This window comes from Herpailurus yagouaroundi, unplaced genomic scaffold (genome assembly GCF_014898765.1).
Source record: "Herpailurus yagouaroundi ecotype Mexico unplaced genomic scaffold, PumYag 166, whole genome shotgun sequence".
In the NCBI taxonomy this organism is placed as follows: domain Eukaryota; kingdom Metazoa; phylum Chordata; class Mammalia; order Carnivora; family Felidae; genus Herpailurus; species Herpailurus yagouaroundi.
The window spans coordinates 27,946,982-27,973,424 of NW_024412407.1; the positions used below are offsets into that span (position 1 = coordinate 27,946,982).

A 26,443-nucleotide genomic window follows, 5' to 3' on the forward strand; every position below is an offset into this window, starting at 1 on the left:
TTTTTGTCTCCCATGAAAATCTAAGGATGTTCAACTCCATCTTTTTTCATCAGCTTTATCTATGAGTAAAAATTTAAAAACTCAACCCCAAAGCTTTCCTTGTAGAGCACGTTCCACAATGAATGAAGAACGAGATCTTACTCTATGCCAGAGATTGCATAAAATCATCCAGCCTGCAGTAAAAATTACTTCCCTCTGTCAGGCATTTCAATTCCAAGACAAAACTAACAGTTCTCTAGATAGTCTATCTTTCTTCTGTTGTTCTAACAAATGCAAAGAATTATTTTTGTTTTTATTTTCTTCAAAGTATACTTTTATACACTTATTACATTTGACGATCGCTTAAGTTATTTATAGCTCCTGCAGATAAACGTGTGTCATCTCCAGCTGCTTGTTTCATTTCTTTGTTGTGTTTCATATAATGGACCACAAGCCTCTGATTGGGCAAAAACAGGCATAAGGCAGTATACATGCCACGTGACTGTTGTCCACAGTCCCCAAACAAGAGGGTCATTCAATAATTACTGAACAACATTTCTACTAATCTATAAACACGGAGGGAGGAGAGCATAAATGCCAGTGGCAATTTCCCCTTTTATTTCTGTGGACTTGTTTAATTCCTGTTCATCGATCAATGCCTTTTTAGAGACCAGGGACCTTGATGAAGAGTGATTCACTCAAGGCCATCCATCAATTCACCAGAAATACATTCTGTGCAACACTGCATAGACACAGCCATGTTCTCTTTAAGGTTGTTCTTCTGAATCACTTGGATGCTTACGTGTGGAAACAGTGCATTTTCTCCTCCTAGTTTTCTAGGAATGATTCTACTGTGAGTAACTACCTCATAACAAAATGAATATGCTCTTTAAAATTGCTTAGTAGACTTAAAGACGGAACCTGAAAGCTCAAAAGCTACACCTAAAAAGTATTTTCCCATATTCCTATATGAAATATCAACATTCATTAGTAAATATTTATTTATTATCTTTTATATGTATAGCAGAGATTATGCTGTAATCTCAGTGGTTCTCAACCTGAGGCAATTTTGCCTCCCAGGAAACATGCACTTGAGCATGTCTGGACACATTTTTCATTATCATATGAACTGTGGGTGGCCTCTACTAGGGAGTTTGCTACTGGCCTCTACTGGGGAGAGACCAGAGATGCTGGAGAAGTAATAAACCACTGGGTTCAGTTGTTAAAGAGAAACACCATTTCCCTTTCTCTGAACTAAGATAAAAAGAAATGTCTATGTGTCCTCTTTGGATGTTAGCATCAGGACAAATTTTTAAGACTGTACCTTATAAAGTGTGTCAACGTAAATTAAAGACATAACAGTAAAATAACACCAGATAAAAGCAATTTCACAGAATATGGGGAGAGATTATCCAAAAATTTAGATCTAATGGGTAAAATTTAAAACACTCAGAGGAGGATTTAATGGGCAGTTTTGTTTTTTAGATGTACCAAAAAGTTCTGATTTAACAAAAACAAGTACAAGGTACATGTCATGTAAATGATGTCCACAGCCTCCAAGATAAGAGGGTCATTCAATAAGTATTAAACAATCAGGTCCTTTCCTGCCTCTATTGTATGAGACGACAAGGCCATTCCTAAAACATGTAGGGCCCAGGCAAATACTTGGCATTTTGGCCCATATAAACAAAATTCAAACAAATTTTATAACACAACAACAATAAAAATATTCCCTTGGAGAGATGCCAAAAAATGATAATAATTATTAGATTAATACATGGTAAAGTAAAAAATGAGAAGGAAGTACAAGGGAAAAACACTGTGTTTGCAGAAAAAGTTAACGCTGGCAGCTAGCTTCATCTAGGATATGAATTATTCCTTGGTAATACATCAGGAGTTTGGGCAATGTAATCATGGATTCCCAATCTGCATTAATCCCTACATTAATCCCTTGGAATAAATTCCTGAAAAATCTGGATGGTTGTCTTTCAAAATGTATTAAATGAAATTAACTTTAATAAATTTATATGGCATTATTCCAGGTAAACCTGGACAGCAATTAAATTACTCTCGTAACAAAAGCAAATTATTTAATATAGAAAAGAATTGCTTTGCCCTGAATTAGATCCTTAGAATGCAAATGCTTAAGTTTATCAACTTGAGTAGCTGTCAAGTATCATTCTCTTGAACACCTGAGTGGACAGGATACTCAAGTATGATAACTTGCCATCAAAATCCATCCTTAAGACTTAAAATATTACTGCAAAAGCTAATTTATCTACATATATGCTTCTTATTCTAGAAGTTTCATAGTTTGGAGTTTCTTGTATGTGATAGACACTTAAAGCCGTGCTACTAAATAAGACACAGATAATTTATTTACTTACTTTTAATATTTTTAAAATTTTTATTCAGTTTGTTTAAACCAAAAACACTTCACCCATTTCTATCTCCTACTCCCTACCTCTTGCAACCAACAGCCCATTCTCTGTGTGTAATAATTTTTTTTTAGGACTCCACATTGAAGAGACACCATTTAGTATTATCTTTCTCTGACTTATTTCACTTAGATAATGCTGTGGAGGTCCATCCACATTGTCTCAAATCCCAAGATTCCGTTCTTCTCTCTGGCTTAATAATATTCCACTGATGTGTGGGGGTATGTGTATATAATACATATAATAATTTATTTATCCATTCACTTATCAATGAACACTTAGGTTGTTTCCATGTCTTGTCTATTGTAAACAGCATTACAATGAAGGTGGCGTGCAGGTATCTTTTCAAATTGGTGTTTCAGTTGCTTTGGAAAAATACCCAGAGGTGGAACTGCTGAATTATATGGTAGTTTTATTTTTAATTTTTAGAGGAAGCCCGTTCTCCACAGTGGTGCATCAATTTACATTCCTATCGACAATGCACAAGAGTTCTCCTTAGTCCACATGCTCACCAACACTATTATTTCTTATCTTTTTGGTAATAATCATTTTGACAGGTGTGAGGTGATAAATCATGTGGTTTTGATTTGTATTTCCCTTATGATTAATGATGTTGAGCATCTTTTCACATCTCTGTTGGCCATCTGTATACTTCTCTGGAAACATGTCTAGTCAGATACTCTACCTATTTTTTAATCAAATTATGTTTTCCCTATTGAGTTGTAGGAGTTCTATGTATGTTTTGGATATTAGCCTTTTGTCAGACATAAGACCTAACGATGATTTTCTCTTAGTCGGTGGTTTGCCTTTTCATTTTGTTGGTGCTTAGAAGCTTTTCAGTTTGATGTTAATTTTTCCTTTTGTTGCTTTTGCTTTGGGTGTCAGATTAAAAAAATATATATATTGCCAATACCAATGTCAAGGTGCGTACTACCTATGTTTTTGCCTAGGAGTTTTATGGGTTCAGGTCTCATATTCATATCTTCAAACCATTTAAAGTTGTCTTTTGTGTATGGTGTAAGATAGTAACCCAGCATCATTCTTTTGCATATGGCTGTCCAATTTTCCAAATACCATTTATTAAAGAGAGGCTTTAATAATTTAATAATACTTTACCCACTGTATATTGTTGGCTGCTCTTTTGTCATAAATTGACCATATGTGTGTAGGTTTATTTTTGGGCGCTCCATTCTGTTTCACTGACCCATGTGTCTGTTTTTATGCCAAAATCATACTGTTTTAATTGTAATAGCTTTGTAATACAGTTTGAAATCAGGGAGTATGATGCATCAAACTTTGTCCTTTCTCAGGATTGCTTTGGCTCTTTAGTTGGTGTGTGTGTGTGTGTTGTTCCATGAAAATTTTAAGATTATTCTATTTCTGTGAAAATGCCATTGGAATCCTGATATGGATTACACTGAATCTTAGTATGCTTTGGGAAGTATGGAAATTTTAACAATATTAATTCTTTGAATTCATGAGCACAGAATATCGTTCCATTTACTTACGTCTTTAATTTCTTTCATTAATGCCCTATAGCTTTCAATAGACAGGTCTTTTGCTTCCTTCATTAAATTGATTCTTAGGTATTTTGTCCTTTTTGATGCAATTATAAATGAGATTGTTTTCTTAATTTCTATTTCTGATAGTTCATTATTAGTGTAATGAAACTTAACAGATTTTTGGGTGTTGATTTCATATCCTGCACCTTTACTGAAGCCACTTATTAGTTCTAACAGATTTTTAATGGAGTCTTCAAGGTTTTCTATATATAATATCAAGACATCTGCAAATAGAGACGATTTTAGTTCTTCTTTTCAATTTAGATGCCTTCGGTAGTTTTTTGTTGTTGTTTGTTTTGTTTTGTTTTTTTTCCTTTTATTTTGCCCCATCACTCTGGCTAAGATTTCCAATACTATATTGAATAAAAGTGGTAAGAGTGAATATCTATTCCTGATCCTACAAGAAATATCTTCAGCTTTTCACTGTTGAATATGATATTAGCTATGGGCTTTTCATATATGGCCTTTAATACGTTAAGATACATTCCTTCCGTGGGAAGGAAGTTGGGAGTTTTTAATTATAAATGGATGCTGAATTCTGTCACTTTATCTACATATACCAAGATTACTATATCATTTTCATCCTTCACCTTGTTAATGTGGTGTATATCACATTGACTGATTTGTGAATGTTGGACCATCTTTGCATCCCTGAAACAAATCCCACTTAATTACAGTGTATGATCCTTTTAATGTATTGTTGATTTTGATTTTCTAATATTGTGTTAAGAATTTTCACATTGATGTTCATTAGAGATATTGCCCTGTAGTTTTCTTTTTGTGAGTCATTCTTGTCTGATTTTGGTACCAGATTAAGTATGTTTGAAAGAGTTTCTCCTCTTTTATTTTTTAAAAGAGTGTGACAAGAAATGTTATTAATTCTTCTTTGAATATTTGGTAGAATTCACCAGTGAAACCATCCGGTCCCAGACTTTTGATTGTTGGAACTTTTTGATTACTGACTCAATCTCCCTGCTAGTCATTGGTTTGTTCAGATTTTTTATTTCATCATGATTCAGCCTTGGTAGGTTGTATGTTTACAGAAATTTATCCATTCCGTTTGGGTTGTCCAATTTACTGGAATATAATTGTTCACATTACTCTTATAAGAGACTGATCCTCTTATGATCCTTTGTATTTCTGTGGTATCAGTTATAACATCTCCTCTTCCATCTCTGATTTTGAGTCTTCTCTTTTTTCTTGGTGAGTCCAACAAAAAGTTAATCAACTTTTATCTTTTCAAAGAACAGCTTTTATTTTAACTTTCTTTTTAGTCTCTACATCATCTATTTCTTCTCTAATCTCTATAATTTCCTTCTTTCTACTATCCTTGGCCTTCATTTCTTCTTTCTTAGTTCCTTGAGGTAGAAAGTTAGATTGTTTGAGACTTCTCTTATTTCTTGAGGTAGACTCTATGAACTTTCCTCTTAAAACTGCTTTTGCTGCATCCCATAAATATTGATACGTTACATATCCATCTTTGTTTCATTTTTAAGCATACCAATAGCTTAGTGTATCTGATAACTTATTTTTCCCCATCAGAATACTTAGCTGTGCTCTTCTATTATATACACATTACTTCACTTATTTAGGGACATACAAACCAGAATTTCATTGTCTACAGAATTACATAAATCACACAAAAAGCTGTTTCTTCAATAAGTGCTCTTAAGTCTATTTGATGAATCCTGACTGGTACTCTGTCAATCATCACTAATTTACTAAACAACTAAGGAACCTGCTAGTCTCTAACTATTGGTAAAGAAGAGCCTGCTGGTTCCTAGTATATTAAAATCTTAGCAAGCTCACAAATTGAAGTAATCTTTTCCCACAAGACTCCTTGGAATCCACTCCTCACATTTTTAACCTTTTCAAAGGAGAGTGATTTTCTATTGCTCTTCTTCACTTCCCACTGGAAAACTTTTCTTCAAGAATTTAAAGAAAAATAAAAAACTAATTGCCTTCTGAGAGAATTTCATCCCTGACTTCATTTGGTATTACTGGGAATGCTGCCAGAGGAAAGAGTTCTGCATGCTGTTGGAAGTTCATCTTTTGGCATATTCCCTAATTTGGAATATCTACTATTTGGGAATATATACTTTAAGAACATGGTGGAGAAGGAAAAGGAGGAGGGGAAGAAGGAAGAAGATGGGGGGGCGGGGCGGGGAAGAGGAGAAGGGAGAAGACAGAAGAAAGGGAGGATGGGGAGAAAAAAGAGGGAGAAGAGGAGGAAGGGGATGGAGAGGAAGAAAAGGGAGAGGGGGAAGGGGAGGAAGAGGAAGAAGAGACAGTCAGAAAGCTGTCAGTGAGTTCATAAATTATGTCACAAAATTACTGCAATAAATCAATTTGAATTAAATTATTATTGAGTCTGAAAAGTCATATGCAATTAAGTGGTACAGTTTACTTGAAACAAGATACACATTTTTCCATATGATAAATATTTGAAGGGTACCCCTTATTATCTGTAATAGTGCACACATGATACAATTTTGGAGAATCACATCAAATTTGAGAAAATCTTTTACTTAGTAATAAACACATGGGGGGAAATCCAAGATAAGCTTAACTCTATCTTGATAATGACTAATCCTCTCAACAGTTGCTGGGGGGCACCTGGGTGGCTCATTGGTTAAGCATCTGTCTTCTACTCAGGTCAGGATCTTAGGCTTCACGAGTTTCAGCCCACATTGGGCTCTACACTGACAGCTCTGAGCCTGGAGCCTGCTTCAGATTCTGTGTCTCCCTCTCTCTCTGCCCCTCCCTTGCACACTTGTGCTATCTCTCCCTTTCTCCCTCCCTCCCTCCCTCCCCCTCCCTCTCTCTCTCTCTCAAAAATAAATAAAAATATTAAAAGAAACCACTAGCTGATTATTTTTTATCCTCTATCTAAGGCTGACTTCAGGTAAAACTGTGTGCTTCTTGGAGACCAAAGTTGTTCAGTTCAGTTTTGACCCCTTAAAGGCTCAAGAAAGTGCCTGACATATATTGGTGGTGTTGTAAATCAACACAAAAGGGGTGAAAATTTGTCTTACAGGCTACCCACTCACAGAAAATGCCTCTGCTTTTACTAGGTACTTCTTGATACTCAAACATCAAGCCAGTCCCCTTTTCTTAGATACCCAAAACAAATATATCCCATCTATTTTTTTACCGTTCAAGATGTTCCACTATTAATCATCAACTTCTTGTACCCTTTGTCTACCAAGAAAGCTGAAATCATTAGGCTCACAGTATTTCTTTTACTTTGTACTATCTGTCTCTTTTTCTTATACCTTGCTCTGGTATAGATGCCTCTACTTTCTTTCCAAAACTACTTTATGTGTGCTTTTTGGTGAATCTACCCAATAGTTCCTTTGAGAACATGGTCATTTTTCTGACTAAAGGGTGAATGGTGGGGTTTGGTGAGGGGACTGATGGCATGTAAGAAAAGCACATCAACAGGTGCCAAAAGGGCCACTTTGGAAGAACGTACATTCCTTTCCCTGAACCACACCATTTTTCCAGTCCTTAAACAGGCCAGTGTCAAGAATTTTCACTATTTTCCTCTCTACACAGATTCTTTTTTCTTTGCCATTAATAACTGTTGAGACACACATCTCACTGTGGCATAAAAAGAAATTTCACTCACTTCTGCTGCCATCTCTCTTCTAAAACAAAACTCCAAGAGAATATTCTATCTTATAGTTGTCATTTAATTTCTGTATTCTGCTTTCCATCCCTTCTCGATCAAAATGGCATTCTCAAAGCTCGCTAATGTCCTGCTAATCACTATATTGAAAGGTATTTCCTATGTTTTTGTTTTGTTTCCATGAACCTTTGTTTGTTGTCTCAATTTTCTTCCTAGTGTAACTTCATAGTATGCTGCTTTGGATTCTGCATCATTTCTCCTTCAAATGGTCTCCTAGTGGGAACATAGGCATGCTTTAATTTTCTCCCCAGGCTCATCCCAGCCCTTCCAACTAGCCTTCCCCAAGAATCAGTCTTTCTTTCATTTTTCCCTTTTAATATTCTTCCTCTAGGATCTATGTCTGATGTAGTTCAATTATCACATGTATGATTAGCATTCTCAATTGATTACAGAGCTCTAATCTGACTACAGAGCACCAGAATGGTATCTCAAGTAGTTGTCTGATATTTCCTTGTGGAAATATCCTTGTGGAAATGTTCTCACGTAACATCACAAACACCAAACTCATCGTCTTCTCTGTAAACTGGGCTATGTGAATGGTGCTAGTTCCTCAAGTAATGGATTTCAACATCTTGACCCTCCTTACTTCTTCCTTACGTTTAATCAATAATGCGTGACATTCTCTGAATCATTCCTTTGCTGTAGTTCCTGCAACAGCCCTTAACCAATAAATGTTTACAAAGAAGTTATAAAGAAAATTCACATATATCCAAACATGTCCTATACTCTGCCAGTTCAGACTCTTACTCAAGCTTTTCCTTCTCCTCCCTTTGTACTTCTAAGATCTTATCCAGCATTGAAGGCTCACCTCCAATATCAGCTCCAAGAAGTAGTTTTACTAGGGATAAATACTCTGTCCCACTTCAACTCCTATCATGTTTTGTTTATACAGTTAATTTTACACTTACCAGACTGCCTTATATGAAAATTATATATTCAAATATTGTTCTACTTCCAGATATAACTTGTGAGCTCTTGGAACACAGTAACCTTGACAACTCAGTTTTTCCTCAGACTTAGATCTGCCACAGTGTGTATACATTGTAAATACTTAAAAACTTACTAAGTGTCTCCAATTAAACTAAACTGAGATGGGATTTGAGTATTAGTAAATTATTAAGAAATCTGTATCCAGATGAAGACTGTCTGAAATTCCTTTGAAATGGTTAAAAGGCTTTTGACATATCACCCCAGAAAATAATAGCAAGATAAGGGATCAATGATATAAAACATAAATACAGTATCTTTTTCCCCCCAGTGGGCAATCAAAATTAGGTAAGAAATTATTACCTAATACTTGTTATCTGAAATTTCCAAAGAATAATGTTTTTTGTTGTAGTTACTGTTTTCAGCTTTGGATGTGTATTTTTCTTTCTACTTTAGCAATTTTTAGCTGTGTTGAAGAATCAAAGGGAGACAAAGGAACACTTGTTTAGAATACTTATTTAGCTAGTTGAAAGGTCTAAGACTGCCTTGATGCTGATAATGGTAGTTCATGCAAGAATGTTCCAATGCCTTTGCTTTTGAGAACCATCTCGGGCTTTCAAATATGATCAAACTTTATTTATAAAAATATTTGTGTATATGGAATTTTGAAGTTTTCTAGCTACATGCAGTATCTAGAATTTAAAAGTTTTTCACTCTGAGTTCTTTACATTTATATTTAACACAAGCAATATTGTGCCTTTATGACATTTTTTTTCTAATTTATAACAGAGTGACCAATTCAAACTTGAAGATATATTCTATCCAAATAGGTCACATGGGTTCCAAATAGCAAGATTTCATTCTTTTTATGGTTGAGTAATATTCCTGTGTGTGTGTGTGTGTGTGTGTGTGTGTGTGTGTGTGTGTCACATTTTCTTTATCCATTTATCAGTCAATGAATGATATGGATGGAACTAGAGAGTATTATGCTAAATGAAATAAGTCAGAGAAAGACAAACACTGTATGATTTCATTCATATGTGGAATTTAAGAAACAAGCAAGAGGAAAAAAAATGGAGAGAGGCAAAGAAAGAGACTCTTAACTATACAGAACAAACTGATGGTTACCAGTGGGGAGGTGGGTAGGGGGATGGGCTAAATAGGTAATGTGGATTAAGGAGTGCCCTTGTTGTGAAGAGAACCAGGTGTTCTATGGAAGTGCTGAATCACTATATAGTACACCTGAAACTAATATTATACTGTAGGTTAATTAACTGGAATTTAAATAAAACCTTAAAAAACCCAAATTGGCCATATGAGGAGTAAATAACACAAATTTTAAACAAACATATATAACACTACATCCCTTTAAAGGGGCATGTCAGCATGAAGTTACTTGGCATGTTTTGAGTATCAAAATGTTTTTGGTGGCAATTATCAGAATTGTTGAATTTCTTACTTGTGCTCATCTTTACTTTTTAACTGGTTTGGACTCACAAAGCATTTACCACACAGTCGTCATTTCATTACCAATCTTGCGGCAAATTCTGATTTAAAACATTACAGATGTATACAGATGGAGAGCTGACAGAGAATGGAGAAGAGGAAATAAGAGTGAAGGAAAGCAGGGCATAAATTCTGTGGGATAACCGACTTAATTGGCCTGGCTTATATTATTTACTAATCAAGTTGATAATGGACAACAATAAAACCACAGCTATTAAAATCTCAACGAAAAATAACTGATTGACTGGGTTTTATTTTCCCATGACCTAAATTAGATAGCTACCATGCCAACTTGATGACCGTGCCGGTCTGCATCAGCTTCATAAAACACTCCAGGGAATCTCACAGTTCACAACAGACTTTCACATGCAGTGCTACATATTCAACTTTCTTTCAGCCATATTTTTTTAGTGACAAATATAAAGTGTGAGCAGGAAAGGTAAAAATGTTCCACCCACTTAATTTTTATTTGGCATGTCTACAGACAGGTAAACACACAGGCTACTAGGAGATAAATGATTTTCATATTTCTTCACAAACACCCTAGGAGGAGAGAGAATTTTCTTAGTATAAAACTCAGTCCTTATTCTGTCAGGCAAAGTAATTATGGAACCAAAACAAATCCACATTGTCTAATTAGGTCATTAAAAAGCATAAATGCGTCATGGAAGCTTTTCCCCTTGCCTAAGACATAAAGTAAGACAATGAAAACAATCTGGTAATATAGAAAGGTTCAGAATTTGTTTCTTTTCAAAAATAATAGGTCCTTTCATCTTTCTATTTCCCTAAGACGAAGACAGTTAATTTAGAGACAAAATCTGTAATTAGTTCAGGGTTTACTTTGATTATGTTTCAAAATATTTAACCAAAAACAGGAAGATAGAGAAAGAAAGAAAATACACTGAAAAATTATCAAAGGAAGTGAATAAAAGCAAGAGAGTGGGTTGCTGATCAAAATGTATTGTGCAGAGACAAGATGAATATAAAATCTACATTCATGTAAACACAACCAATCTGGGATACCAGAAAGCTCTCAGGAAGAATACGCAGGCATCTGCCTTTGGGATTTCAAACCAGACTTTAATCACAACTAACTTAAATAAAAACAAATGGCATGATTATTTGCCTCTTCCTCTTTCTACTTGTTATTTCTTGAGTTTTAGAAGACTCATGGCTCAAAACGTTAAGAAACGAAATGCAAAAAAAAAGGAAAGGAAAACAAACTTACCTGTGATCCTCTTGGCCCTCGCTTGTGGTCCCATTCTGAATGCCCCATGAGCTGTAATATAATATAATAATTACCATAAATTCAATGATGCTTATTTTATGTGGCAAAAAATGTGTACTCCTTCTTCTAAAGATCAAGTTTTTGAAATCTAAGTTTTAATAGTAATGTATTAAATAGCTATCATGAATAAATTAATATACCTAGTCATAATAATTTCTTTGATAGCTAAGATTCCAAATGGTAGTTGTTTTGAAGATATTTTAATATTACTGTCTGATAGAAAGAGTCTGCTAATACATAGCTTTATGGTTCTTTTGTCAGAATGTCCTAGAGAGATGTTAACCCAGGTTAAGCTTTTTAAGTTTGTAAGCCATTAGGTTTCTAGTTTATTAAGAAAATACGCTAAATAAATCATTAGTATAGCTTAATTTACTGTCATGAATGACAAAAATGAGAAGGCAAAAATATTTCAATCATTTTTAATTCTGTTTTGATAATATCACAAAACATGGGAATTCTAAAGAGTGAAATGATTTAATGTGAAATATGCCCCCAAGGTCACAAAATGTAGATTTACATCAAAAGAGACACTATAAGACATTATCAAGTTTGTCCCATAGTTGTAATGGCCCTGAACTACTCTACTTGCAAAGCATTGTATTTATTTATTGAAAACAACATTCAACTAGAAGAATACTAAGAAAATAGAAGATGTTGACTGAAAGGAATAAAACTCCATTCATCTGTCCAGTACACTTACTATTCGTGTGTCCCAATGGAAGAATTCCCCATCACTAATAAACTAGCACACCAACAGGACAGACCCTTCAACACATGCATATACATTATTAGATTTTCTATACCACAGCAATGATTTCTTAGTGGATATAAAGAAATCTGTTCAAAAACTGAGAACAAACTGAGGGTTGATGGGGGGTGGGAGGGAGGGGAGGGTGGGTGATGGGTATTGAGGAGGGCACCTTTTGGAATGAGCACTGGGTGTTGTATGGAAACCAATTTGACAATAAACTTCATATATTGAAAAAAAATAAAGAAATCTGTTCACAACACAATAGCAACAAAAAAGTATTATAGTTTTGAACATTAGCAAGACATGTGATAACCATAAACAGAAAACGGTAAAACTTTTCTGATGGTCATACAGTGTTCCTGATTAAAAAGACTGAATTGTATAAAATTATTAAGCGTTCAGTTCTACCCACACAAATTTACAGGTTTAACCTAATTTCAGTGAAAAGTGATCCATATTTGTTTAGGAAACTGAAAAAAAAAAACAACTAGGTAAATTTTATCTGAACAAACATTGGTAAGAATGAGAAAGTATTAGAAGAGATAGTAATACCCTAGGGGATATTAAAATATATTCTAAAATTTAACCCTAATTATGAGCTAGTGATTTAAGACTCAAAATATAAATGAATGAGATGTAGTGGACATTTGTGACATGAACTCAAGTACATATGGCAACAAAATATGAAAAAGAAAACATAAATATCAATGAGTATTTGATGAATTAGTCAACAAATGAAAAAAAGAGAAATAGATTCTTTGGAAAAAAATTAGAGCTGAACCTTATACACAAATATTAATTCTAGATAGATAAAAAGACAAATTTAAAAAGATAAAAAGCATAAAATAAAATAAAGTCCAGGCAAATGTTTAAACTACCTTGAAATGTGAAAAGATTTTCCAAACTAAACAAAACACACACATACACAGAGAATCAAAACACACAGACACACACGCACATACACACAGGATTACGATTCACCTACATAAAATCCTCAAATATCCGTGTACAAATGTCACACTGGCAAAATATTTGCTTTAAATGGCAGGTAAAAAAAATAAGTATCTTCAATACACTAATTTTCTACAAATTTGAAAGTAAAGCAACTTAACAAAATAATTACAGGAAAGATAGTTCACAAAACAATTATCAATAATCAATACTGGAAATAACTTTATTTGAAGTGAAAAAATTTCAATATAAACAAAAGCAAGAAATGACGCTTGCCTATTAAATTAGCAGACTGATAATATTCTGGGAGCTTAGTATGCCTATATATTGCTAGTATGTAGTGCACAGATACACACATATGTATATATTTACATACTTGTAAATACAGACATGTATACACTATATATATCAATTTTAATAGATATTGCATACTCTTAAAAATTCATACCCTTTGAATTAGAAAATAAAAATGTAAAAATCCAGTAATTATAATGTGTCAATCACTGTGTCATCCAACCACAGGGGAACTATCCACTAAATTAGAGTATACAAAAGAATATAATATTGCATTTACAATGTGGCCTTCAGGGCCCTTTTAAAAATTACATGCAAAATGCTCAAGTTTTAATAAGTGAAAAATATAACAAAGTAATTTTAAATTACTCATTTTTAATAAGAAGGCCAGTTATTGTATGCCTTGGAATTAGTGAAATGATTTAATTATAATTTGGCTAGCACACAGTTTGGGGTAAATTAGCCCAGGTAATCATCATATAACTTGAATGTTTACGCTTAGTGGACATTTCTTTAATGCTTTAACTTTTTTTAATTTCTGGATTTAATGGCATTACATCTGCTAGTAAATATTAATACTTACATAAAGTTGATTATAAAAAAAGTTAAATACTAATCAACTAGTGAAATAGTCTGATTTAGAAACATATAAATCAACATTTAATTAGTTGTTCTCCAGAACTATCAAAACCCATTCCTGACACACTTCATCACCTGCCTTATTGACCTATTATTATTAAACTATTATTATTGACTTTTGTCAATAATAGGAAGAAAAAAAATAATAGAAAGAGGAAATACTTGCTTTGGCAACTTTAAAGAGATGATAACTTGAGTACTACCTAAATTTTCTGAAAATAGTATTTTATAAAAACTGTTATGCCATTATTGTCTTGCTAATGACTTTAATGGGATAATTTAATAAATTCTATCATGAGTGTCACAATAAAAAGAGGTAAGTAAACCACAAACACAAGTTATAGTACATAATACATAATACATTGAACAAAAACTTTCAAAATACAGAGTCACTTGGGTCATCCCTTAGCACAGAACAAGATAAACTTGGTAATAATAAGCCAGAGCTTATAAACCTCCAAAAGTTCACTCTCTAAATCTGACCTTTTGATTTAGGGTAAAGGCATTCTATTTTATTCTATTATTACATATTTATTTTATATATTATTATATTTAAAAGTCTGCGTGGACCACCCATTTGGTAGTATTTCAAAATGTATTTTTAAATGATACTATCACTACTTTTTTCAAAATAATGAAAAGTTAAAGAAATCTACATGCTATGCAATAAAATGAAAAAAGCAATAAACTCTGAAATGATAAACAAGATACTGTAATATTCTCTATTTGATGTAAAGAGAGTCAAAGAAACTTCAACAAGATTTTTTTTTTCCCTTTGGACTTGAAGAAATCATACAAAGACTTTGTTTTTAATTAAAATAATGAGTCAAAATGTAACATTAATTGTTTCAGTGTCGAATGTATGGGTTTTGTTATAATATTCTCTGTAATTTGTTTTTTAAAGGCAGTAGTAGGAAGTAGTGGGGGTGCTGTACAGGGTGTCAGGGCTCGGCTCTCCCTGTGATTACATCATACCCGGCACAGGTAGGGGTGAGGTAGGGAGTGAGGATAAGCACATGATAGCACATGCATTTTCATCTTATTTGCACAAAGAATTTATTTTACTATCATAACAGCACTGCCCTTAGACAGGACAAAAGACTAAAATAACCACAATGTGGGGCGCCTGGGTGGCGCAGTCGGTTAAGCGTCCGAATTCAGCCAGGTCACGATCTCGCGGTCCGTGAGTTCGAGCCCCGCGTCAGGCTCTGGGCTGATGGCTCAGAGCCTGGAGCCTGTTTCTGATTCTGTGTCTCCCTCTCTCTCTGCCCCTCCCCCGTTCATGCTCTGTCTCTCTCTATCCCAAAAAAATAAATAAACGTTGAAAAAAAAAATTAAAAAAAAAAATAAAAAAATAAAAATAAAATAAAATAACCACAATGTTTTCACTATCCCTTTTAAAAAACCATCTATAGTGTGATAAACGGCCTGACTTATTTATTATTACAGATTATTTACATTAAAATGAAGCATTTGCCCACAGGTAAGTATTCCTGTTAATGCTGTACCATAGGACTAAATGCTTTAGGAAGTATATAGACATCTCATTAGCTTCCCTCTCATGACTAAATTAAAACAAACCAAAAATCTTGGTTATAATAAACAGTGAAAAGGAGATCTTGAACAGGGAAGTCAGTGAATTTCAGAATTAAGTGCAAACCAATACTGATGAGAAAGTCAAAACATCCTTCGAATCAAACAGGTAGGATTAGTATTAAGTTGCAGATGACAAGAGTAGTCATTTGACATTTTCATGGGCTTAGATGAAAGAAATCGGTCATGGACCATAAGGAACAGAAGTAGAAACTGTGGAATTATCTTTTTTTTCTTTTTGCACTTTAATTCATCTGGACTAAACTTTCAAGAAAAATGAAGAGCAGCATGATACCTAGATAACTCTGGGGAAAGAGACACTTCATTAACATGATATGATACTCTTTCTGGAGAAAGAATGCTTAGGATTTTATGATTAGTTATGTACAGTTTCTAGAAATGTAAGAGAGAACGAGAGACACATACTGAGACTGACTAGAAAAATGAAAAAAAAAAAGGTTTTCGAATGTATTCTAGCTGGTCAAGAATACATGGCTGCTTAATTCAGGAAGAAAAAAGAATGTTTGCCTCTCACCTTTAAAAAATACCTTCTTAACTACTGAAATATGATTACCCCTCTGGGTAAAGGCATTTTAATAAGAAGGTTTGGGGATATATAGGTCACCAAAGTTATACCCACAAATGCTAAACAAAAATCTTTCTAGCTGATGAAGGAATTCTCAAAAAAAAAACAACAACAACAACAACAACAAAAAAAACCACAGAGTTATCTCTCTTCTTTTCCAGGTCCCACTAATCAAGATAGGAAAATGCAGATCCTTATATTTATTTCTAGGAAACAAAGTATACTTCCTTTAAAAGAAACACAATCTATTATTTAAAGCATTTGAAAAATCCTAACTTCCTTGACACTGAGTCATTTTCATCCTTATGGAATAAATTCTTTTCTCTCTCTTTTATTTTTAATAATACATTTCTACATCACAGCCTTCAGCTAACAGTATGTTACACAGTACTCAGTTCCAAGGAAAACAAAACTGCTGCCAAACACCGAATTTAAAAAGTTCACAGGAGAAAGCAAAGGAGAAGTCAGCATGGAAACAAAATGGTTCTATCCAAGCAGAGGTATTTTTAATAATAGCATGAGAAATGCAGACAGTTGAAAGTATGCTTCTGTAGGTAAAATATTTTCCTTTCTTGTTTCTAGATTTTTCCCTGAGCTATATTGCATTATTTTTTTGTTTGTTAATATAAAAAAGAACACCTTTTTAGGGGCTCCATGGGAGGAAAAAGTTCACCATCGCTATTACTGCAGAGAGATGAAAGCTGCATGAGGCCCACTAGGTGTGAAAAAAATAATTCTTTGCACATACCTAAGGAGGTAAGAGGCTTTACATAAAAAAAAAAAAAAAAAAAAAGGTAAAACAGAGAGACAATCCCATTGTTATCCTGGCCTTCCTCTCTAGAAACCATTCCTCTACTTCACTTGTCAAAAATTACTAAAGCATATTTTTAAAAACACATAAAATAACATATATATGCCATATTATATAATATATAATTATATTATATATAATATATATTATAGTGTGTGTGTATATATATATATATATACACACACACACACACACTATGTATACTTATATCTACCATAGATGGTGCATAGGAGGATGCCAAAGTTGCTATATAAACCTCCTTTTCATTGCATCATTTATTCATTAAATTTTTAATGCATATTTATTATATGCCTATTGTGTTCTAGGCACAACCTAGATGTGAACAAACCAAGATGTATCTCTACTCACCTGGCTCTTACAATTCTAGTGAAAGGAGACAGAACATAAATGAATAAACAGAAGATAGCAGGAGATGATAAAGCTACACAGAAGCTTGGAATAAGGGAAGGAGAATCAGCGGCTCAAGGCAGAGAGGGCCTGGGAACAGAGCTAATTTCATATAAGTAGATCAGGGAAATCCTTTATGAAAAAGTGGCTTTTTAGGAGAGAACTGTATCAAGTGAGAGCTGTACACACAGATATCTGGGGGGTGGGCGTGCCAGAGGAAATAGGAGATGCAACGATCCTGATCTCGAGATGGGAGAAGTGGTTCATTTGGGAAATAGATTATCCTTAAGCTAAAATTTTAAAAAGAGCTGATCTTTTTTAACCATAGGTATATATTTGGTATTTACTCCCTTCCTCTGGTATGAAATTGCCCAAAAGTTAATCTTTCGATCCACTAATTAAAAATTGCCAGGGGCGCCTGGGTGGCGCAGTCGGTTAAGCGTCCGACTTCAGCCAGGTCACGATCTCGCGGTCCGTGAGTTCGAGCCTCGCGTCGGGCTCTGGGCTGATGGCCCAGAGCCTGGAGCCTGTTTCCGGTTCTGTGTCTCCCTCTCTCTCTGCCCCTCCCCCGTTCATGCTCTGTCTCTCTCTGTCCCAAAAATAAATAAACGTTGAAAAAAAAATTAAAAAAAAAAATTGCCAAGTACATTCTCTTCAGCAATAACAGACCAGGGATTCTCCCTCTTCCCCAATCTCTTCCTCAATTCTATGCAATAGATCCCACACTCCACAAAGGCACCCTTAGATTAGCCATAGCACATAGCACAAATCTGGTGTCCCTTTACACATTTTTTTCAAGAGTCATAAAAGGCACAGCAGGCTGCCTTTTAACTCTACTTACTGTGAGAGGCATGAAATTTTCCATTTGATAAACAAATTAAAGCTTCTCTTTACACTTAGCACTTCCGTTTGGATTCTTCCCCTTTGCATACTCTTTTTATAATCTCTTTACTACTTAAGTTTTCTCTCTTCAGGATTCCATGTGGGAAGGCAGACCTGGACCGCTCACTCCTCTGACCACAGGGTCTACTAGATGGCAGTGCCTTGGCCTGGGAAGCTCTTTGACAGTCTAGCCAAGCTCAGTTCCTGTCTAGTCCTTTGAGGAGAACTGCTCTTAATCCTTTGTTTCTTTCCTTCACCTCTTGCTATCAATGGAGTAAGAAGTTCAAGAGGACATTGTGCTCTGCAGAAGAGGGACGCTGAAATCTATATTTGATTTGGGCCTTAGGCCAAAGATGTTGACAGAATCCCTGAGGCTCCCACACACTGTCACCCAGCACTGCAGGGTTCTTCCCTGGGGTTTGGGGCATAGAAAGGCCTAATGCAGGTGACACTGACAAGATTTACCCTCCTTTATAATTGAATTTACAAACTGGGAGACTCCATCAGACACCTTTGGGTAAACCACATAGGTTTGATCAGTGGCCTTGGTTCTTACCCATAGCCTACCTTCACCACCACCACTTTATCACATCACCCATACCCAAGTCCAGCTCACTCTGCAAAGGCATTATCAAGTGATGGAGATACTAACAAAGATTTTAGGGGGAAACAGGATATGGTTACATTACACTGAATACTGCAAAAAGCCACAAAAATATTCATCAGATACTCCAAAGGCATCCTTCAGCATTTGGGGGTGGGGTGGAGGAGGGCAGCTGTCATACCTCTTGCCCTTTACTTTTGAGGCAGGACAAAGGAAGTGAGTCTTTTTCAACTTACTGGTCCTAGCCTTTCATGCCTCAAGGATCTTTCTCAGGCTCTAAATATGTTGGTTTTTTTTTTTTCCAGAATAATTTAGCTTCCTCCTATTCTCCCCATCTTGAATCTTTAGACAAATTAGTAGGGGGAACAAAGATTCTTTAGAACTAACTCTCCTTAGCACTGAGACCCTGGAAATAGTAAAGAACTGAATGACTGAAATTAAGGGATATCTTTGTTTTCACAGTTGCTGATAACTACCTAAATTCCATCCACTCTACACAGAATACATCCCTGATCCTGACTCTTAACATGCCAACCAAGTATAAATTTCATAAACATGAGAAATGAAAAGACTTCAAGTAGAAAGAAATTCAAAAATTCTGGAGTTTGAAATCCCATCCTCTCTACTGTAAATCATAGATCTATTTCTGACAATTATGATGATATTCACACACTCTGATTTAGAGTGTTTCCATAATTCTATTTCTGTCTCTGTTATCCTAATGACAATCATTACTCTAAACCTATGTGTGGTCACCGATGAAACTAACGCTTCCATTATTTTTACATATTTACATATGACATCTGTACTATCTTGATTACATAAATTGTTGACACTTTTACTGCTAATTTGCATTTTTGGTACTACTATGAATAATGCAATCACATCAGTCTTGTGCTTAAACAGTGCAACATTTCACAAAGAAATAGCAGTAAAGTTAAATGAGCTTGTGAAATTCTGCAAAATATAATTCTACTTAGTCGCAATATATATTAGCATTGTTAAAGTTTGAGGAAGTCTTAAACACAATTCAACTAAACATTTCCAGTAGAATTTGATCACAGAATACTTTTCTTTCAAAAGGGAGTAATAATTTTATTTGGAATACATTCTGAGAAACTATTTTTTACAGTTTTCTAAATGCTTTTCATATACATTATTTTCATACGATTTATAGAATCATGTATGATCACTTAATTCTTTCCTACTGTATTACTTTTAACAATAAGGAATTACTGAGCCAAACCAAATATCCCATCCTGGGCAATGAAGTATATTGGTAAGAAAAAAGAAAAAGATGTGGGAGTTGATTTGTCTTCATGGAATTAATAATGATGATAGTTAATGTGATAGATTTATTTCTCTAAAATCCATTTTCCACTCTCTAGTCTCCACCTCCTTTAAAAACTGTGGAATAAGAGAAAAAATTAATGTCTCAGAAAATCCTATGTAAATCCTACAAGTTAATTATATTTTTTAATGTGGGCTATAGAATTACCTCAAAATGTATATAGTAAATTACATGTCAGAAGTTAGGTTATACTAAATTCTACTAATGTGTCTCTTTAATACACATTATTCATTGCTACATTCACATATTTATTCATACAAATATTTACTGGGTGCCCACAATATATCTAGCCCCATGCTCTATGTAAACATAACAAATACTGATATTGCCAACCCAGAGTCACCACAGAATCTTGAAGTACCTTCTGAACTGTTAATCAAGTATAGCACATTGGTTAAGCACATGGGTTCTGGGAGGCTGATTAGTTTAAATCACAATCTGACATGATACTTACAAGATACATGATCTTGGAAAATTTAATGAATGTTTCTGTGCCTCAGTTTCTGTACCATTAGAATTCAGATAATAATAGCATTTAACTCATGTGGGTTAGGGGATTGTTAAATGAGTCATTACATAAAGAAGGCTTAGTACAGTACTGGGTGTGTAATAAGTATCACTCATCAAACCTTAGCTGTTACTTCTGTCACCATTAGTAATTATATAATATTATTTAGGTGTTACTGTATTCTGATTCTTTTTAAAAAGTATAAATCTGATGATATATACGGTTACTTTCTATTAAACTAGAATGGGAGAAACCCATTCCTTGACCCATGCCACCACATAGTTTATAAAATTTGATCAAATTCATAAGTAAAATAAAACTCAAGCATCATTACTCACAGTAACATAAGAGATGTACATGACAACGGAGTCTACTGAGTGTACTGCATCAGGTCAGATTTACTTTCTGTGTATCAATTGGGAAACCCAACCTCTAACATTACTAGGACCCCTTGGTGATGCATGCAGTAATGACAACTGGGATGGCTTACTCTTCCTGACACATAAAGAGTAGCAAAAAGCTGAGAATTACAAAAAACAAACACTTGAAAAGATCAGTTAGGTAAAGGCTATGCTATGTTTCTTCAATATCAAAAAGACTTGCACCTTCAGCTGTATGATCTACTAGTTGGAAATACAACCAAATTTCCCATGCAAGTGACAGTTAATTAGCCCTAAAACAACAAGCGAAAACAAAACAAAACAAAATCCATGTAAAACAATCACAGTAAAAAAGCTTTTAAGTTCTAAGCAACAAAAGAAATACATTTTTCTTGTGAAATAGTAAAGAGGCATTACGGCTTAAAGTCATTTAACTTTATCAAGTTTACTTCAAGTGAAACCCAAATCTGTGAGCAGCCTTGAATGTGATTATAAATCTGTATTTTACAGTTTGTTAAACTACCTCTTATGTGATTTCTGCCAATTTCTATAACTGAGTAGAAATCTTTAAAAATGGGGGTCTCATTATTTCCAGATTTTCACCTGTTATTTTTAGACTAGATCATGCCAATATTTCTCAGTTTCCCTATCTACATTCATACTGCATTTATACAATGTCTCCTGAAAGGGCTCATTCAAGAGTATTTTCCCCAGAAAAATTAAAACCCAGTCAAACCCAAGAGGGCAAATTCATGAAACTAATCTATAAAACTGATCTTTTCTTATAAGAAAAATTTGGAAATCCCAGGGATAAATAATAAAATCAGAAATAGCCTCAGTTGTGACAAAAGCTTTAACTCAAGATTCAAGAGGTCTTGCATTTGGATAGTTTTAAGGATTTTTTTTTCCTTTTTCTAAATCAAACACTCTTATGCATTGTATGTGGTATAAACAAGAATAGTTTCTTTAATGTAAAAGCATTAAAATTAACACTGTGTGCTGAGAAGTGGGAAAATTACTTTTATCCCCAAATAGTTTAACACTGTGAACCCATAAAAATACAGATATATTACTACTCTGTTTTTAAGCTGTTATGTATCAACAAAACTAACTAAACCAGAGGAAAATTCTTCACTTTAACCATCTTTCTCAGAAAGGGTCTTAAAAGTCCATAGCATGACTTTTTCAAATAAATCTCAGTAATTCATGTGACTTAAAAAAACTGAACTCATTTTAAGTCTCATAAAATGACATAAAATACTGAATTAATTTTTTAAAATTTCCTCTCAACATTGGCCCAAAAATGCTTTTTGTAAATTTTTAAAAGCCTTATTCAGTTGTAAGCTATGTTTCTCATTAGCGCCAAAGAAACTTCAGCAAAATGACATAATTCCCAACATTTTCCAGACTACTTCCTTCTTGTCAAACAGCTTCATTTTGGGGTCGGTGAGAAAAGGGCAGATTCACTTACATGGCAGAGAACAATATATGCCAACTCCATTACACGTCCCTTGGGTTTCTTCTTTTTCCTCTGAACTTGGTATTGCCAAAATTACTTTACTTCTACTTTCTACAATTAGTAAGTTTTAACAAAACGTGAATTTTGTCCTCAGATTCTTAAATGTTATTGGAAATAATTTATTATAAGGCCAGAAGATATTCTCTTAGCTCAAGTTTAAGGCAGAATATATAGCCACCTCCCCAAATTTGACCTAGCCCCTCCATTCTTCTTCATGGCTCCAAGAGCCATTTGATATGTTGAGAGTAATTTCATGTGTTTGTTTATATTGCAACCAGTGTTCTCTTCATTAAACAACAACAAAAAAAAAACTTTTCTTGGAAATGTATTCCCTTTGGGGATATATTATTTGGGTCACTGGGGACCAAGGAAAATAAATTAGAATATAAGATATCGTGGCAAGAAAAAGGGAAGGAAGAGGAAAAAAGTAGTATAGTAAGATCTAAAGTTCTTTGTATTTCATGAACTCTCTGAATTTCAAAATTTATGAACTTTGAATTAGGAACTTAATAAATTCTTTGTATTTGATGAGGTCGGTAGAATTACAAGCGCAAAAAGAATTATCATGTTCTTCTCTAACTCTGTTCTTACTGCTAGAGCAGAGAGACGTCTTGCCTTTTTATTTCTTTCTTTCTCTTTAAGCATTACTATACGCTACAGCCTGTATTAAAGGCCAAATATAAAAAAGAGGAACAACTAAAAAAGTTAATTTGAAGCGCAGAAACACAAGGAAATAGATACATAGCTAACTAAAGATGGCTATTCTGGGTTGTAGAAGGCGAGTCCTGATATATCAATTTATTACTGACCTTGTCAATGTGAATAATGTACAAAGAATGGGATTCCTGCTTCGTAGATTATTTATATACATTGAATTTTTTCTGGATATTTTTGGGAGGAGAAAGGACCATCTTAAAGTATACAATATATATATTTTTTATTAAACACATTTTCTTTGCTTCCAACTATAACTGGGAGTACTGAATATTTTACCAAGAAACATGTTTCCATTGAAATTGCGATATAGAAATAGGGAGAGGGATGGAATTTGACAAAATATTTGTTCATCAATGCCATGTCACAGCCAAACCTCTTTAATGAAACTGCCATAGAAAACGTTTTGGTTTCTCACCCTTTGTTAAGAAATTTAAGAATTACAATTGTGGGATTCCAAGTGATCAGAAAATTACATCTGAAAATGGAAAATTATGCTCATTTATGGGAATATTAGGGCAATTTTCCTGTTAGCCCACATTTCTTCATTTCTGGAAGCGGTCATGAGGGAATGACTCCTCTCATGCTGTTTCTGGCTGCAGGGTGTGTGTGATGTGCCCAAGACAGTATCCTTGGAAGGGTAGACTCCCGAGTCAAATTTCCTGAAAACAAATCCCTATTTCACTCTTCCTAGTCTCATCAATCTGGGTAAGTTATTTTATCATTGCTGTGTTTAGTTTCCTCATTTGTAAAATAGAGATAAGAATATTACCAACTTCATGTAAGTTTTATAGATGAGAGAACCCATATAAAACCATGCAACTGGCTTTTCACTTACTTTAGAATTAAATTTGAACTCCCTGCTACAAACTCAAGGTTTGAATATTATTGATCAGTCCTGGAATGAATTTTCCCATTTCATCTATCCATCCCTTCCTCCAGCCAGCCAGCCAGCCAGCCATTCATCCATCCATCCATCCATCGATCCATCCATCCATCCATCCATCCAACATCAACCAATACAGATTGAGCACCTACTCTTGGCCAGGCTTGATACAAGACACTGGGGTTAGGGAGTAAAGAAAAGAGGCCAGCCTTGCCCTCATCTTCCCCCATTACTCTTCGACATCACTGTTTGTTTCCTATACTTATTGCAATATGAAATTAAGTTGTCTATTTATTTCATTACTTGTGTATTGTCTTTCTCCCATTCTGGAAAGTGAGTTTGAAGTTAGCACAAACTTTTGGTCTTATTTTCTATGTACACTGTGCCTGGTACCAGTTACGGTACTCAATAAATATTGTTTAAAGAATGACTGATTGGTGTGTCCCAAAGAAAATTTAATAAGAGAAGTTAACTAGATAGAAATTTAAATAATGAGAAGTTGAATCAAAACTTCTATAGCTGTGAATCCTTTGTCTTCAATTTCATTCTCCCTAGAGTTCTCTTGCTACAAAAACACATCTTGTGAAATACATAAGTTTTCAAATTTCAAAGAATAAAATGCCTATTATTTTAACTTTAAGATTCTGTAGCACTTCTTGATGGAAATGTAGGCATACCAAGTTTCTATAAGCTCAGAGGTACAGACAGAAGTACGTAAGTACCCCTGAAACTAATGTAACATTGTGTGTCAACTGTACTCAAATAAAAATAGAATAAAAAATAAAAACAATCAACCAAGAGGAAAAAAGGACACCTAATAGTAAAGATGATTTGTCTCTTCATTCCAACTCAGAATCTTTTGGTGCTTGTCTTATGTGACCAAAGACCTCTAGTTGCTCATATCATAAACTTTCTATTCTTTTTCCTTCTTCACAGGACCCCGATTTTCATAAAGATGGCAATGTGCCCAGCTTAAAAACTACATTTCCTGACCTCCCCGCCCTTACAAATCAGGCAGACATGGGACAGTCTTGGTCACTAAGATATAAGAAGAAGTCACGGTGTCAAGCTTCCAGGAAAACTCTTTAAAAGAGGAAACGTGGCTGGCATGTCTCTTTTGCCCTTCTGCCTTCCCACCTTCCTGCCTGGAAGGGATGTAGCATTCTGGAGATGAAACAATTATCATCTGATACAAATGACCATGAGAGAAAGATAATTGCTTCTGCCCCAACACCCTGAAGCCATGAAAATGTCATTATTGAGTTCTATTTGAGCAAACATGTACAAATGCAATCTCTCTCCCTCTCTCTCATGGAAGAGTAGCAACAATGAAAGGCAATCAATACATACCAGGAAAGGCCTTGGAAATGGAAGAGAAACAGATCCACACACATTAACTGACTTTAGATTTACTCCAAAGCAAAATCATCATAACATGCTAACTATAAGATTGGTAGTTTGATTATGTATCTGACACATGCATCAAGCTATGACACATATATGCAACTTCATGAATTAAACACAGATGTAACCTGTGAACATCTCAGTTCCCTTTGTTGCCAGACACTTGGATCTTGAAAATGACTATCACCACTTAAAAAAAAAATCAAAAAAACAAAAAAGACAAATGGTAGGGAGGTGGCAGGGATAGAAGCAGAAATGGCAAAGTGACTATTGATGGATATAGGATTTCTTTGGGGGGATGATAGAAATATTCCAGAATTAGACAGTGGTGATGGTTGCACAACTCCATGAATATATAAAAACCAATGAACTTTAAATAGGTAAATTTTATGGTATGTGAATTATATATCAATTAAAACTTTTTTTTCTAATAAGCATGTACATTCCACACTACAGAAGTGCTTAAGGAAAAATTATGAGCATTAATCATCCCTATTTAAATTTGATGTATGCTGCTAAAAATATTGTGAAACAGAGAATTATAATTAACTTCCTTATGTGCAAGATATTTTAGCTGTATTAAAAAGTAAATATAAGCATGGCTTATTCCTATTAGAAAATGATAAGTATATGCATGGTGATTGCTATTCCTATTACTAGGTACTCTGAAATTATTTAGGAAACTTTCCACTTATACCGGCTCTACCTGCAGAGTTTGAACCAAAGGGAGATTTTATACGCCCTTACATTGTTTTTATTTCTTTTTTTTTT

General features: G+C 34.3%; 1 protein-coding gene across 2 annotated transcripts in view; it reads right to left on the minus strand.

Moving 5' to 3' along the window:
- PDE3A (phosphodiesterase 3A) overlaps window positions 1-26,443 on the minus strand; it is a 323,656-nt gene that overhangs the window by 119,557 nt on the left and 177,656 nt on the right. Inside the window, exon 2 of one of the 2 annotated variants that reach the window (XM_040488738.1) lies at window positions 11,332-11,382. The exons of the other annotated variant lie outside the window; for it this stretch is intronic. Coding sequence (XP_040344672.1) covers window positions 11,332-11,382 — 51 coding nt within the window. The remainder of the gene's footprint in view (window positions 1-11,331; window positions 11,383-26,443) is intronic. 2 annotated transcript variants of the gene reach the window in all.